Source organism: Stomoxys calcitrans, chromosome 1 (genome assembly GCF_963082655.1).
Source record: "Stomoxys calcitrans chromosome 1, idStoCalc2.1, whole genome shotgun sequence".
Classification (NCBI taxonomy): Eukaryota; Metazoa; Arthropoda; class Insecta; order Diptera; family Muscidae; genus Stomoxys; species Stomoxys calcitrans.
The window spans coordinates 230,562,413-230,575,243 of NC_081552.1; the positions used below are offsets into that span (position 1 = coordinate 230,562,413).

The 12,831-nt window shown below is 39.6% G+C and overlaps 1 protein-coding gene across 1 annotated transcript; it reads right to left on the reverse strand.

Annotated features, from left to right (window-relative positions):
• Positions 1 to 10,691: 10,691 nt before the first annotated feature.
• LOC131997628 (uncharacterized) lies at positions 10,692 to 12,255 on the reverse strand. The gene is made up of 2 exons (XM_059368730.1): positions 12,205 to 12,255; positions 10,692 to 11,906 (listed from the first exon to the last, which is right to left on the reverse strand). Exons 1-2 carry the CDS (start codon positions 12,253 to 12,255, stop codon positions 10,692 to 10,694), a joined length of 1,266 nt encoding a protein of 421 aa, XP_059224713.1.
• Positions 12,256 to 12,831: the final 576 nt, after the last annotated feature.

The following is a 12,831-nucleotide window of genomic DNA, read 5'->3' on the forward strand; positions in this document are numbered from 1 at the left end:
GTCACAGCTGATAACTGACAGAAGAAAGAATGCAACTACAGAGTCACAAGCTGTGAAAAAATTTGTCAACGCCGACTATATGAAAGATCCGCAATTATTTTTTGGGCAACCAATACTTTAATGTTTGAAGATTATTTCATGTTAATGTTTACTGTGACTGTGACTGCGTCTCAAATGGTCCATCCTCTTAGACCAATTTTTGGCATACTATTTCCAACATTTCGGTCGGTATCTCAGGAATAAATGCTTCAATGTTGTCTTCCAATGCGTCCATTGAAGCGGACTTGTCCGTATAGACATGAGCTTTAATATAGTCCCACAAAAAATAGTCTTAAGGCGTTAGGTTAGGTAAGAGTAGCAGTCCTTTACAGACTCACTAAGACAATTTTAAGTCCATTGTGATACCATAGTAGCGACAGACCAAGGCTTCTGGCGGGAATTGAACCCACGACCCCTGCACTGGTTATCCAAGCATGCTACCAATTAGGCACGATCTAGGCAGCCAATTGACCGGTCCCGAATGTGAAATAAAATGTTTACCGAACTCGCCTCTCAATAAGTCCATTGTTACGCGTGCTGTGTGGCACCGTCATGTTGAAACCACATATCATGCAAGTCAAGCTCTTGCCTTTTAGCGAAAAACAAATTGGATATCAACTCACGATGGCGCTCACCATTCACGGTTACGTTACGACTCGCATCCTCTTTGAAGAAGTACGGTCCAATGATTACACCAGCCCATAAACCGCACCGAACTGTGACTTTTCCTGGATGCATTGGTAGCTCTTGCAATGCTTCTCATCATTCACAGCTACGTCACGACTCGCATCCTCTTTGAAGAAGTACGGTCCAATGATGACACCAGCCTATAAACCACACCAAACTGTGACTTTTCCCGGATGCATTGGTAGCTCTTGCAATGCTTCTGGCTGATCTTCACTCGAAAATCGACAATTCTGCTTATTTACATACCCATTGAGCCCAAAATGAGCTACGTCGTAAAACGGAAGAAGCGCTCATGCAAGTCAAGCTCTTGCATTTTGGCAAAAAAAAAAAACAAATTGGATATCAACTGTCGATAGCGCTCACCATTCACGGTTACGTTACGACACGCATCCTCTTTGAAGAAGTACGGTCCAATGATGACACCATCCCCTAAACCGCACCGAACTGTGACTTTTCCTGAATGCATTGGTAGCTCTTGCAATGCTTCTCATTATTCACAGCTACGTCACGACTCGCATCCTCTTTGAAGAAGTACGGTCCAATGATGACACTAGCCTATAAACCACACCAAACTGTGACTTTTCCCGGATGCTTTGGTAGGTCTTGCAATGCTTCTGGCTGATCTTCACTCGAAAACCGACAATTCTGCTTATTTACATACCCATTGAGCCCAATATGAGCTACGTCGTCAAACGGAAGGAGGGCCCAATGAACATTCTTAACAGAGCACGCCTTTTGATAATAAAATTCAGCAATTTTCAAACGTTTTTCGTTTGTAAGACAATTCATGGTTAAATTATAGACCGAACTGAAGATGTTTGACAGTGAAACAAAGCACGGAACATTCGTGAGCTGTTTAAACCAGAGTTGTCAAAAAGATAATAGCTAAAAAACACCCTATATAAGACCCCAATAAAAACAATTTTAGTCATATCACATTCAGTAATTTATTATAAATTGTCTATCGTCGAGATTAAACTAAAAACAAGCCGGAATTGAGGAATAGTATCGAATAATTGCAAAAACGCATAATTTAAGCGCCGCCAATTATATTCACAACACCATGAGTGGCACAACTTGCTGTTGCGCCAAAAGTTGTTGGCCACCAATGTAGGCCATGGGGCTACCATAATAGGGATTAAATGGCATGATGGTAGTTACAGCTGTCATTGGAAGATTGGAAGGGGGCATGGTGATAATATTGGATGGCATAATGTTTGTTTGTATATAATTAGGGGCTAGGGGACCAATGGAGTTGGAGGTTGGCATGACTAACATATTTGAAGGCAAACTATTGGCAGGCATTATTGAAGGTGCGTTGGAAAATGAAGGGCCACTTGGATTTGAAGGAGACATGACTGCCATATTCGAAGGCATAATGTTTGCATACACAGGTTGTTGAGCTGATAAAGATGGAGGTAAAATATTTGCATATACTAAATTGGGGCCAAGTTGTGGAGCGGCTACAGATGGGGATTTGTTAGTGTTTGCGGGTCTTCCTAGTTTAGGAGTATTTGACAGCTGCGAAGGCATAGCTGCACTATATGTGGCTGGAAATGTAACAGGAACCAACATCAACTGCATTGGGTGCGGTGGCGATGTGGGTAAAAGTTGATTAGGACCTCCAGGACTACTTTTGGGCGATTGCAGTGGACCTAGAGAACGTAGGGTTCTTTGGGGTGATGCAGCTAAGGGTGAATTTTTGGCTTCGGTATACTGGAAGGGTGGTAAAGACTCAACTGCTGCTTGTGTTTGTAAGGAAGCTGGAAAATTTAGAGGACCTAAAGATTGAAGATTTCCTGACGGATTTAATGCTGGTGGAGAATACAAAACCGGTTTAGGATTTAGGGCTACAGATGAGTGCAAAGAAGCCAAAGAAGGCGAGGAACCCGTTGTCTCAGTAGATCCTGACACTTGGATTGCTTTAGGAAAATACAGCGCCCCTTGAGATGTTGATGATGCAGGGAAGTTAGCTCCGTCACCAAGTGTAGGGACAGCTGCAGACTCTGCCAGTTTATGTGAACTCTTTACAAACTTTGGCACAGTAGCAGAAAATTTAGCAGAAGGTAAAAGTTGAGTACTGGTGGCAGTATTTGGTTTTGCATTATTGCTAACTTGCGTTATAGGAGGTGAAATTGCTGGAACATAATAAGGCAATGATGATAAACTGCCAGCATAGGAGTAGGTAGCATCTGCATAAAAGGGCAATGGAGTTATGTTGGGTGTATTTGAGGCAAATCCAATAAAATTTGCAGGTTGAGGTAACACAGACTGTCGGGAGGCTGATAACCAATTGGTTGCACGATTTTCATTATCATTAGAATTAGGATTGAACATAGCAGCTCCCATAGGAGCTGTTACCGGAACAAATGAGTAACTTTCATATCTTATTCCAAAAATGTTGGTTACTGGAGTATAGAATGTTGCAGCTGTATTGATGTTATAAAAATATTGAGGCATAATGCTGGGTGCTACAGCAACTAATGCAGGATTTGAGACCTGATTACTTTCAGTTGGAGTACAGGAGGTGTGGTGCAAAAATCGATTACTGGCATAGACATGGAGAAGCCAAGTTGCCAGCACAGCGGCAGAGATAATAAAATGATGAAAAATCTGCGAAAATTTCAGTTGGTAAGAAACATAAACAAAATGTCTTAAAGAAATGCAATACCAACCATTATTATACAAATATTCTTTCCCTTTCGACAACGTAAGTCTATGTGTTTCAGCTCAAATATTCTGTATGCGGCGACAGCATACTATAGCCATGTATGAATTAAACTAAAATGTCACTAGATATGCTCTGAAAACTTTTCAACTAAAATTGTCAGAAAGTTGTAGAAACTAGATTTTTTGAACAACCGGTGCATTTGTGGTTTGTTCCGGTCTTTCTTCATTTGCCTTTCACCAAAATATGCTCATTATGTTTATTTTTTTGTTGGTTGTTGATGTTTTTTTTTTTTTTTTGTTGGTTGCTGATTAAACATAGACGAGCCGAAATTTCAAAGTGTGCTAAATCGATTAAAGTACATATATTTTTATACCTACCACCGAAGTATTCCGTTTGCAACAACTCGAAATATCCATTTTCGACCCTATAAAGTATATAAAAATTAAAGACGATCTAGTCATATCCGTCTGTCTGTTAAAATCACGCTACAGTCTTTAACAAGTAAAAAGGCGTTAAGTTCGGCTGGGCCGACCTTTGGATACCCACCACCTCGGATATATATGTAAAGCACCTTTTGTCAAAATCCGGTGAAAAATGCATACCTTATGCCCCATAGCAGCTATATCAAAATATGTTCCGATTTGGACCAAATACTTACAAGTACAAGTCATTAAGTCATTTAAGTGGCTATACTAAAAATAAACCGATCTGAACCATATACGATACGTATGTCGAAAAGCCTAACATAAGTCACTGTGTCAAATTTCAGTGACATCGGATGATAAATGCTCCCTTTACAGTTCCAAGACTTTAAATCGAGATATCGGTCTATATGACAGTTATAACCAAATCTTGGCCGATTTGGGCCAAGTTTGAGAAAAATGGCGAAGAGCCTAACACAACTCACTGTCCCAAATTTCGGCGAAATCGAACAAAAAATGCGCCTTTTATGGCCCCAAAACCTTAAATCGAGAGATCGGTCTATATGGCAGCTATATCCAACTCTGGACCGATCTGCACCAAATTGAAGAAGAATATCGAAGGGCTTAACCTAACACACCGTACCAAATTTCGGTGAAATCGGACAAAAAATGCGCCTTTTATGGCCCCAAAACCTTAAATCGGAGGATCGGTCTATATGGCAGCTATATCCAAATCTGGACCGATCTGCGCCAAATTGAAGAAGAATATCGAAGGGCTTAACTTAACTCCCTGTCCCAAATTTCGGTGAAATCGGACAATAAATAAGCCTTTTATGGGCCCAAAACCTTAAATCAAGAGATCGGTCTATATGACAGCTATATCCAAATCTAGACCGATCTGGGCCAAATTAAAGAAGAATGTCGAAGGGCTTAACCTAACTCACTGTCTTAAATATCGGTGAAATCGGACAATACATGAGCCTTTTATGGGGCCAAAACCTTAAATCAAGAGATCGGTCTATATGACAGCTATATCCAAATCTGGACCTATCTGGGCCAAATTGGAGAAATACGTCGAGGCGCCTAACACAACTCACCGTGCCAAATTTTGGCAAAATCGGATAATAAATGTGGCTTTTATGGGCCTTAGACCCCAAATCGGTGGATCGGTCTATATGGCAGCTATATCCAAATCAGGACCGATCTGGGCCAAATTGGAGAAATACGTCGAAGGGCTTAACACAACTCCCTGTACCAAATTTTGGCAAAATCGGATAATAAATGTGGCTTTTATGGGCCTTAGACCCCAAATCGGTGGATCGGTCTATATGGCAGCTATATTCAAATCTGGACCGATCTGGGCCAAATTGAAGAAGAATATCGAAGGGCTTAACTTAACTCCCTGTCCCAAATTTCGGTGAAATCGGACAATAAATAAGCCTTTTATGGGCCCAAAACCTTAAATCAAGAGATCGGTCTATATGACAGCTATATCCAAATCTAGACCGATCTGGGCCAAATTAAAGAAGAATGTCGAAGGGCTTAACCTAACTCACTGTCTTAAATATCGGTGAAATCGGACAATAAATAAGCCTTTTATGGGCCCAAAACCTTAAATCAAGAGATCGGTCTATATCGCAGCTATATCCAAATCTGGACCGATCTGCGCCAAATTGAAGAGGTATGTCAAAGGGCCTAACACAACTCACCGTGCCAAATTTTGGCAAAATCGGATAATATATGTGGCTTTTATGGGCCTAAGACCTTAAATCGGAAGATCGGTCTATATGACAGCTATATCCAAATCTGGACCGATCTGCGCCAAATGAAGAGAGATGTCGAATGGCCAAGCACAACTCACTGTCCCAATTTTCAGCAAAATTGGATAATAAATGTGGATTTTATGGGCCTAAGACCCTAAATCGGCGGATCGGTCTATATGGGGGCTATATCAAGATATAGTCCGATATAGACCATCTTCCAACATAACCTGCTTATGGACAAAAAGAGAACTTGAGCACAATTTCGTCTCAATACCTCTATTTTTAAAGACTGTAGCGTGATTTCAACAGACAGACGGACGGCCAGACGGTCGGACGGACATCTTCTTCAATTCGACATCTTCTTCCTTCCCTTCGACATCTTCTTCAATTTGGCCCAGATCGATCTCGATCTGGATATAGCTGCCATATAGACCAATCTCTGGATTTAATGTTTTGGGCCCATAAAAGTCGCATTTATTGTCCAATGTCGCCGAAGTTTGGGAAAGTGAATTGTGTTAGGTCCTTCGACATCCCTCTTCGATTTGGCCAAGATCGGTTCAGATTTAGATATAGCCGTCGTATATACCGTTCACACGAATTATAGTCGTGGTCCCATAAAAGACACATTTAAAATCCGATTTCGCTGAAATTCGACACGTTGACTTATGTTCGGCTTTTCGACATCCGTGCTATCAGATATAAAGATATATCTCCCGATTTACACTGACAAGCGCATAGACGATTTGCATGAAATTTGGAATGGAAAATGCTGGACCCTCCACCTTACCCCAGTTTTCAAGAACACTAGATCTCGGAGATGGTTGCACCGATTTAAGCAAGATTTTGTATGCCGCCTTATGATAAGCCAGAAACAAAAAATTGGTATAAAACTTTGGTGTCGAAAAGCCTGGGGGGACTCCCCACCCAAAAACCCATCCGAAGGGACATGTTTGCCAATTGGGACAATATGGGTATCAAATAAAAGGTATTTAAGAGTAGAGTACAACTTGATATAACAAATTAACACAAAGTGCCGTGAGCCGCCTCACCCCGAAAAAAACATCCCAAAAATTACATATATGCCAATTAAGGGCAATATGAGTATCCAAAGAAAGGTGATTGGAAGTACGAAGGTCTATGAAACTAGAAAACGAATCGGATCTCTGGACCTCTTCCCAATTTTCAAGAACCCTAGCGAAATTATGGTAACTCAAAAACACAAAATTGGTAAACTTTGGGTTCAAATAATCTGAGGTGATGCCGCACCCCAAAACCCACCCAAACGGACATGTTTACCCATTGGGACAATATGGATATCGAATGAAGGGTATTTAGGAGTAAGGTTCGAACTTTGTATAAAAATTGTCAAGGAGCATAAACTGTCATAGGGAGAAGACTACGGAATACAATTGGACTTTCATGAAAAGTCTTTGAGGGGAGAGAAATACTTCTACCAAATCAATTAGTTTAAAAAAGCAATTGTAGGGTTAAGCGAAGCGCACCAGGCCATCTAGTATCCGTATATAGACCGGTTGGCATCATACATGGCACGTTTGAAAAATCATATTACATGACAGATAAGTGCTTAGCCTATAAAATGAATGTTTGAAAAGAGTGATATGACCCTAAAATATTTGGTTATGGCTTATCAAAGTCAACATTTGTGGAAAAATGGTAACTAAGTAAAGTAATTTTTTATAGATATTCCAGACATCCATGCAAGGTGACCAACATTCACGCCCCATGTCAAACCCTAGACCTACTGGAGTCTCCAAATTTTGCATAATTAGTGGAAACCACATCCACATTTACTATGTCAAGTTTCGTGTAGATATTCTTATCCGTTTATATGTTGTAGAATTATGCCAAGAAATTTTCGACTTTGGGACATGTCCTCCAAACACTTCTTGAACCATGTCTTGTTATATCCACCACCGAAGGATGGGGGTATATTCATTTTGTCATTCCGTTTGCAACACATCGAAATATCAATTTCCGACACTATAAAGTATATATATTCTTGATCAGCGTAAAAATCTAAGACGATCTAGACATGTCCGTCCGTCTGTCTGTTGAAATCACGCTACATTCTTTAAAAATAGAGATATTGAGCTGAAATTTTGCACAGATTCTTTTTTTGTCCATAAGCAGGTTAAGTTCGAAGATGGGCTATATCGGAATATATCTTGATATAGCCCCCATATAGATCGATCTGCCGATTTAGGGTCTTAGGCCCATAAAAGCCACATTTATTATCCGAATTTGTTGGAATTTGGGGCAGTGAGTTGTGTTAGGCCCTTCGACATCTTTCGTCAATTTGGCTCAGATCGGTCCAGATTTGGATATAGCTGCCATATAGACCGATCCTCCGATTTAGGGTCTAAGGCCCATAAAACCCACATTTATTATCCGATTTTGCTGAAATTTGGAACAGTGAGTTTTCTTAGGTCCTTCGACTTCTTTCGTTAAATTCGCCCAAATCGGTTCAGATTTGGATTAAGCTGCCATATAGACCGATCCTCCGGTTTAGGGTCTTAGGCCCACAAAAGCCACATTTATTATCCGATGTTGATGAAATTCGGGACAGTGAATTGTGTAAGGCCCATCAACATCCTTCGTTAATTTGGCTCCGATCGGTCCAGATTTGGATATAGCTGCCATATGGATCGATACTCCAATTTATGATGTAAGACCCATAAAAGCCACATTCATTATCCGATTTTGCTGAAATTTGGGACAGTGAGTTGTGATAGGCCCCTTGACATATTTCTTCAATTTGGTCCAGATCGATTCAGATTCGGATAAAGCTGCCATAAAGACCGATTTCTTGATTTATGGTTTTGGACCCATAAAATGCTCATTCATTGTCCGATGTCGCCGAGATTTAAAACAGTGAGTTAAGTTAAGCCCCTTGATATACTTCTGCAATATCGCACAGATCGGTCCAGATTTGGATATAGCTGCCATATAGACCGATATCTAGGTTTTAAGTTTTGGGGCCATAAAAGACGCATTTATTGTCCGATGTCGCTGAAATTTGAGACAGTGAGTTTGGTTAGGCTCTTTGACGTCCTTCTTCAATTTTGCCCAGATCGGTCCAGATTTGAATATAGCTGCCATATAGACCGATCTCACGATTTTAAGATTTAGGGCCCATAAAAGAGGCATTTATTGTCCGATTTCGCCGAAATTTGGGACAGTGCTTTGTGTTAGGCTCTTCGACATGTTTATGCAAATTGGCCCAAATCGGTCCAGATTTGGATATAGCTGCCATGTAGACCGATATCTCGATTTAAAGTCTTGGCCGCATAAAAGGCGCATTTATAATCCGATTTCACTGAAATCTGACACAGTGACTAATGTTCGGCTTTTCGACATCCATGTCGTATATAGTTCAGCTCGGTATGAGGTATATGAGTATAAGGTATGAAATTTTGACCGAATTTTGATGAAAGGTGGTTTACATATATACCCGAGGTGGTGGGTATCCAAAGTTCGGCTTAACGCCTTTTTACTTGTTTTATATTTTTTGCTCCTAAAAAAATTGGGGCAACTATTGGCAGCCAAACATTTTTGAATTATGTTAAGGGGCATTCGAAGAGCGTATTTTGAAATCAAAATTGGTTCAGAATTAGATATAGCTCCCACTTTGTACCGATAAGAACAATATGAGTATCAAATGCAAAGTATGGGGGAGAAGAAAACGAATCTGGCATACAAATTCATGTCAAAGTATAGGGAGCCATCCCCGAGAACATCTCCCAAAGAAGATACATTTACTGCTATAGTAATAGGGGGCCTCAAATGAAAGGTCTTTGGAAGTAAAGCATCTGATATCAATGTTCGGGAAAAGTGTCTATGGGGCCAGCCCACCACCATAACACCACCCAAATAGGAAGTATTTGCTGACCATTGCAATATGAGGCTCAAATAAGAGGTATTTTAGAGTAGAACACGAATCTGATATATATTTTCAAACTCAAGTCACTGAGTGGCCACCCATCCCCCAAAACACCCCCCAAGTCGGTCATGTATATGGATCTCAAGTGAAGGATATTTGGGGTACACCATGAAGGACCAACTGTCTAGGGGACCATAACAACCCTCAAGTAGGACGCATTTGTTCACCATGACAATTTGGGTCTTCAAGACAGTGGAGCTCGATATTTATAGTTTTTAGGGCCCATATCCCAAACCGGACATATTTGCTGGCCTTTTCAAACGGTGTTAAGTGAATGGTATTTGAGATTGGAAAACGAATTTGGTATTTCATTTTGAGGCCAGTGGCAATATGGGGTTAAAATAAATGATATATGAGAACGGAGCACGTTGCTGATATATTTTCAGGGCTAAGTGCTTGGGGGACCACCCCACTCAACAAAACCACCCCTAAATCGGGCATATTTACCGACCATGACAATGTGGGGCTTAAATGAAAGGTATTGGGAGGTAGAGCAAGAATTGATAAACACTTTCGGGACCAATTTTCTGGGGGTCTACGCCTTTTCCAAAATACCCCCACAAACAGCAATTTTTTACTGACCATCGCAATATGGGGCTCAAATAAAGGTATTTGTAGAATAAAATAAAGTAATGACCTTCAACTAAATTGATTTTGTATAAATTTATAGCAGAATCCATGGTTGTGGGTTCCTAAGATTCGGCCCGGCCGAACTTATCATGCTTTTACTTGTTTTTCTTCTTTTTTTATAGCTCGAAGTAGTGAAGGGGATTAAAAGAGATGGTTAAGAATCTAGTGCAAATATTTCTATGAATTAATTTTTTTTTATTAAGTGACAATTGTCATTAAAATCCCTAATCTGTTATTCTTAAAATACTGATTACATACAACTTAGAACTAAGGCATCTATTGGGTTGCCCAAAAAGTAATTGCGGATTTTTCATATAGTCGGCGTTGACAAATTTTTTCACAGCTTGTGACTCTGTAATTGCATTCTTTCTTCTGTCAGTTATCAGCTGTTACTTTTAGCTTGCTTTGATTAAAGTTCATTCTAAGTTTTATTAAAAACGCATTAACTTTCTTTTAAAAAATCCGCAATTACTTTTTGGGCAACCCAATAGTTTAGGCGTACAAAGTTTAAGGACATTTTATGTTCGCAGTTGATGATTAGGTATTTTATATTTATAGCCCTCCTTCGATGAATAGGTATGGGCTGGTATAGGATTTTTAACTTCGAAATTTTCGACAGCTATTGGAGCCTCTGAAGCCAGAGAAGATGTAGTAACACTCTCATAGTTGCTACTTACAGTCTGGGAATCATGTATCGCATCATCGTCAGTTACAGCAGAGGCAGTAGATTCGATATCATTATATATATCGCTGTGTGTGTTTGCAGATATAGAAGTGTTGTCTAATGATGCCAAATTTTCTTCAAAACTCATATAAGAGGTAGATTTTGAAGCCAGAGTTTTTGAAACTTCAGCGGAAAATGTAGTTGGAACACTGTTAGAACCATAACGAGAGCCACTTACTGCAGAATTTTTATAATGTCTTGAAATGTCTTTATTTACAGCCCCACTGGCAGTGGGCACATACGAACTTGACAATATTGAAGCTGAACTTGAATCTTCCTTACCGGAGTTTGAATGTGCTGCAGGACTCAATGAATCATCAACACTTTCAGTTGAGGAATAGATTACGGTCGGTGGTGTGGGAACATATTCACCTTCTAAAGATTTGCTGTCAGCTTTAGTAATTAAATTTGATGAAATTGGCTTAGAAGGAGATGGGTAATGTGCATCATTTGAGCTGCGAAGTGTTGTAACTGGCGCTAACGCATAATTCAAACTTGCTGGTGCTTCAGCTGCTGCTATGGCAGAAATTCCATAGTTAGCATCTCTTAACGGAATAACATTTAAGTTATTCGATGAGGCTGCATATTGAACTCCCGTGGTGGCATAAGGAACATATGAAACAGGTGTGGAAGTTATTCCATTACCTCTGCCACCACCATATGTCGATTGAGCAGGGTAAACAAAGGCAGGTGATAAATAATGCATATACGGATTAAATGGCAAAGCATGAGGACCAGCGGGACTAAAATTTTGCAATCCCAGATCATAATTGGTGGCAGAAGTTGCATATTGAACACCTGGAGCTGTGTAGGAAACCAAAGGCCCCGAGGCAGCAGCATCAGACGCCCCAGAAACGGAGTAAGTGATAAGAGGACTGTTGGCTGCATTACTTCCTGTCAGGGGGGCACTTGCCACAAAGCCAGCTCCATATTGAGGTAAATATTGGTAGGGTATTAAATCAGCAAATGCCAAAGATGTAGCCAAGGCTATAAAAACTGCAATCTGTAACTGTAAAACAGATAAAAGGGGAGATCTGTTGAGAGAGGTAAATATAAATAAACTTAATTTTTACAAACCATTATGCGCAGAGCCTTCTTCTATATTCGCCTGCAGTTGAAATTCAAACAGTAATGAAACCTTTCTATAAACAAAGGCAACTTTTTATATCGATTATACTACAATCACACCAAATGTGAATGAGAACAAGATGACCGTTATACATTTAGTGAAAACAACTATCATTGCACCAAAAACATGGCTTGATTCACATTTTGTTGATAAGTGTCATCTGTAGTCAGTTAATTACCTCCACAAGTTCGAGGCATTTCTGACTCAATAACCGGTAGGGGGGAAACATTGAGAGCGTAGTGATCTGAAGCTCATTCTTGCATAAACAACTGAATACCTAAGGTATCACACATTCATTGATTTATTACCTATCATCTTGAGAGATAGTCAACTGAGATCAAGCAGTTGAATACCAAAACGAGATTTTTGTTCTCGCTTATCAAATTGTTGATGCAGACATTATAAAAAGCTTAAAATATTTGAAACATTTTAATAGTTCAAATCTTTTGGCGATCATTCTAGATAGAGGTAACAGACGAAAGCTACATGGTTTCCAATATGGTCACACAATAAGTTAGCAAATGTTAATTCAATTTATAATAGCAGATAACAGGTGGTATATGAGGAGCCCATATTGAAGGGGAATATAATTAGAAAATGTTGGTGGCAAAAAAAAAACACATATATAACAAATGTAACCTATGTAAGAATGAAGCTTATGCAGAAAATGAGAAATTCATTGCAGTACATGATTTTAAAAAAAAAACAAATTTTTATGAAATTTTTGTTTAGGGAAAAAATTTCCCAATAATGAAATTTCCTTATAAACACAATTTCAGTGAAATATTCTCTAATCCTGTGATTT

What these genes read in the sequence shown, in the direction of transcription:
- LOC131997628 (XM_059368730.1), bottom strand. Translation starts at nt 12,255, where the DNA reads ATGTTTCCCCCCTACCGGTTATTGAGTCAGAAATGCCTCGAACTTGTG. An exon ending in AATGCCTCGAACTTGTGGAG is followed by an intron (nt 11,907 to 12,204) that starts GTAATTAACTGA and finishes TCTGTTTTACAG; the next exon opens with TTACAGATTGCAGTTTTTAT.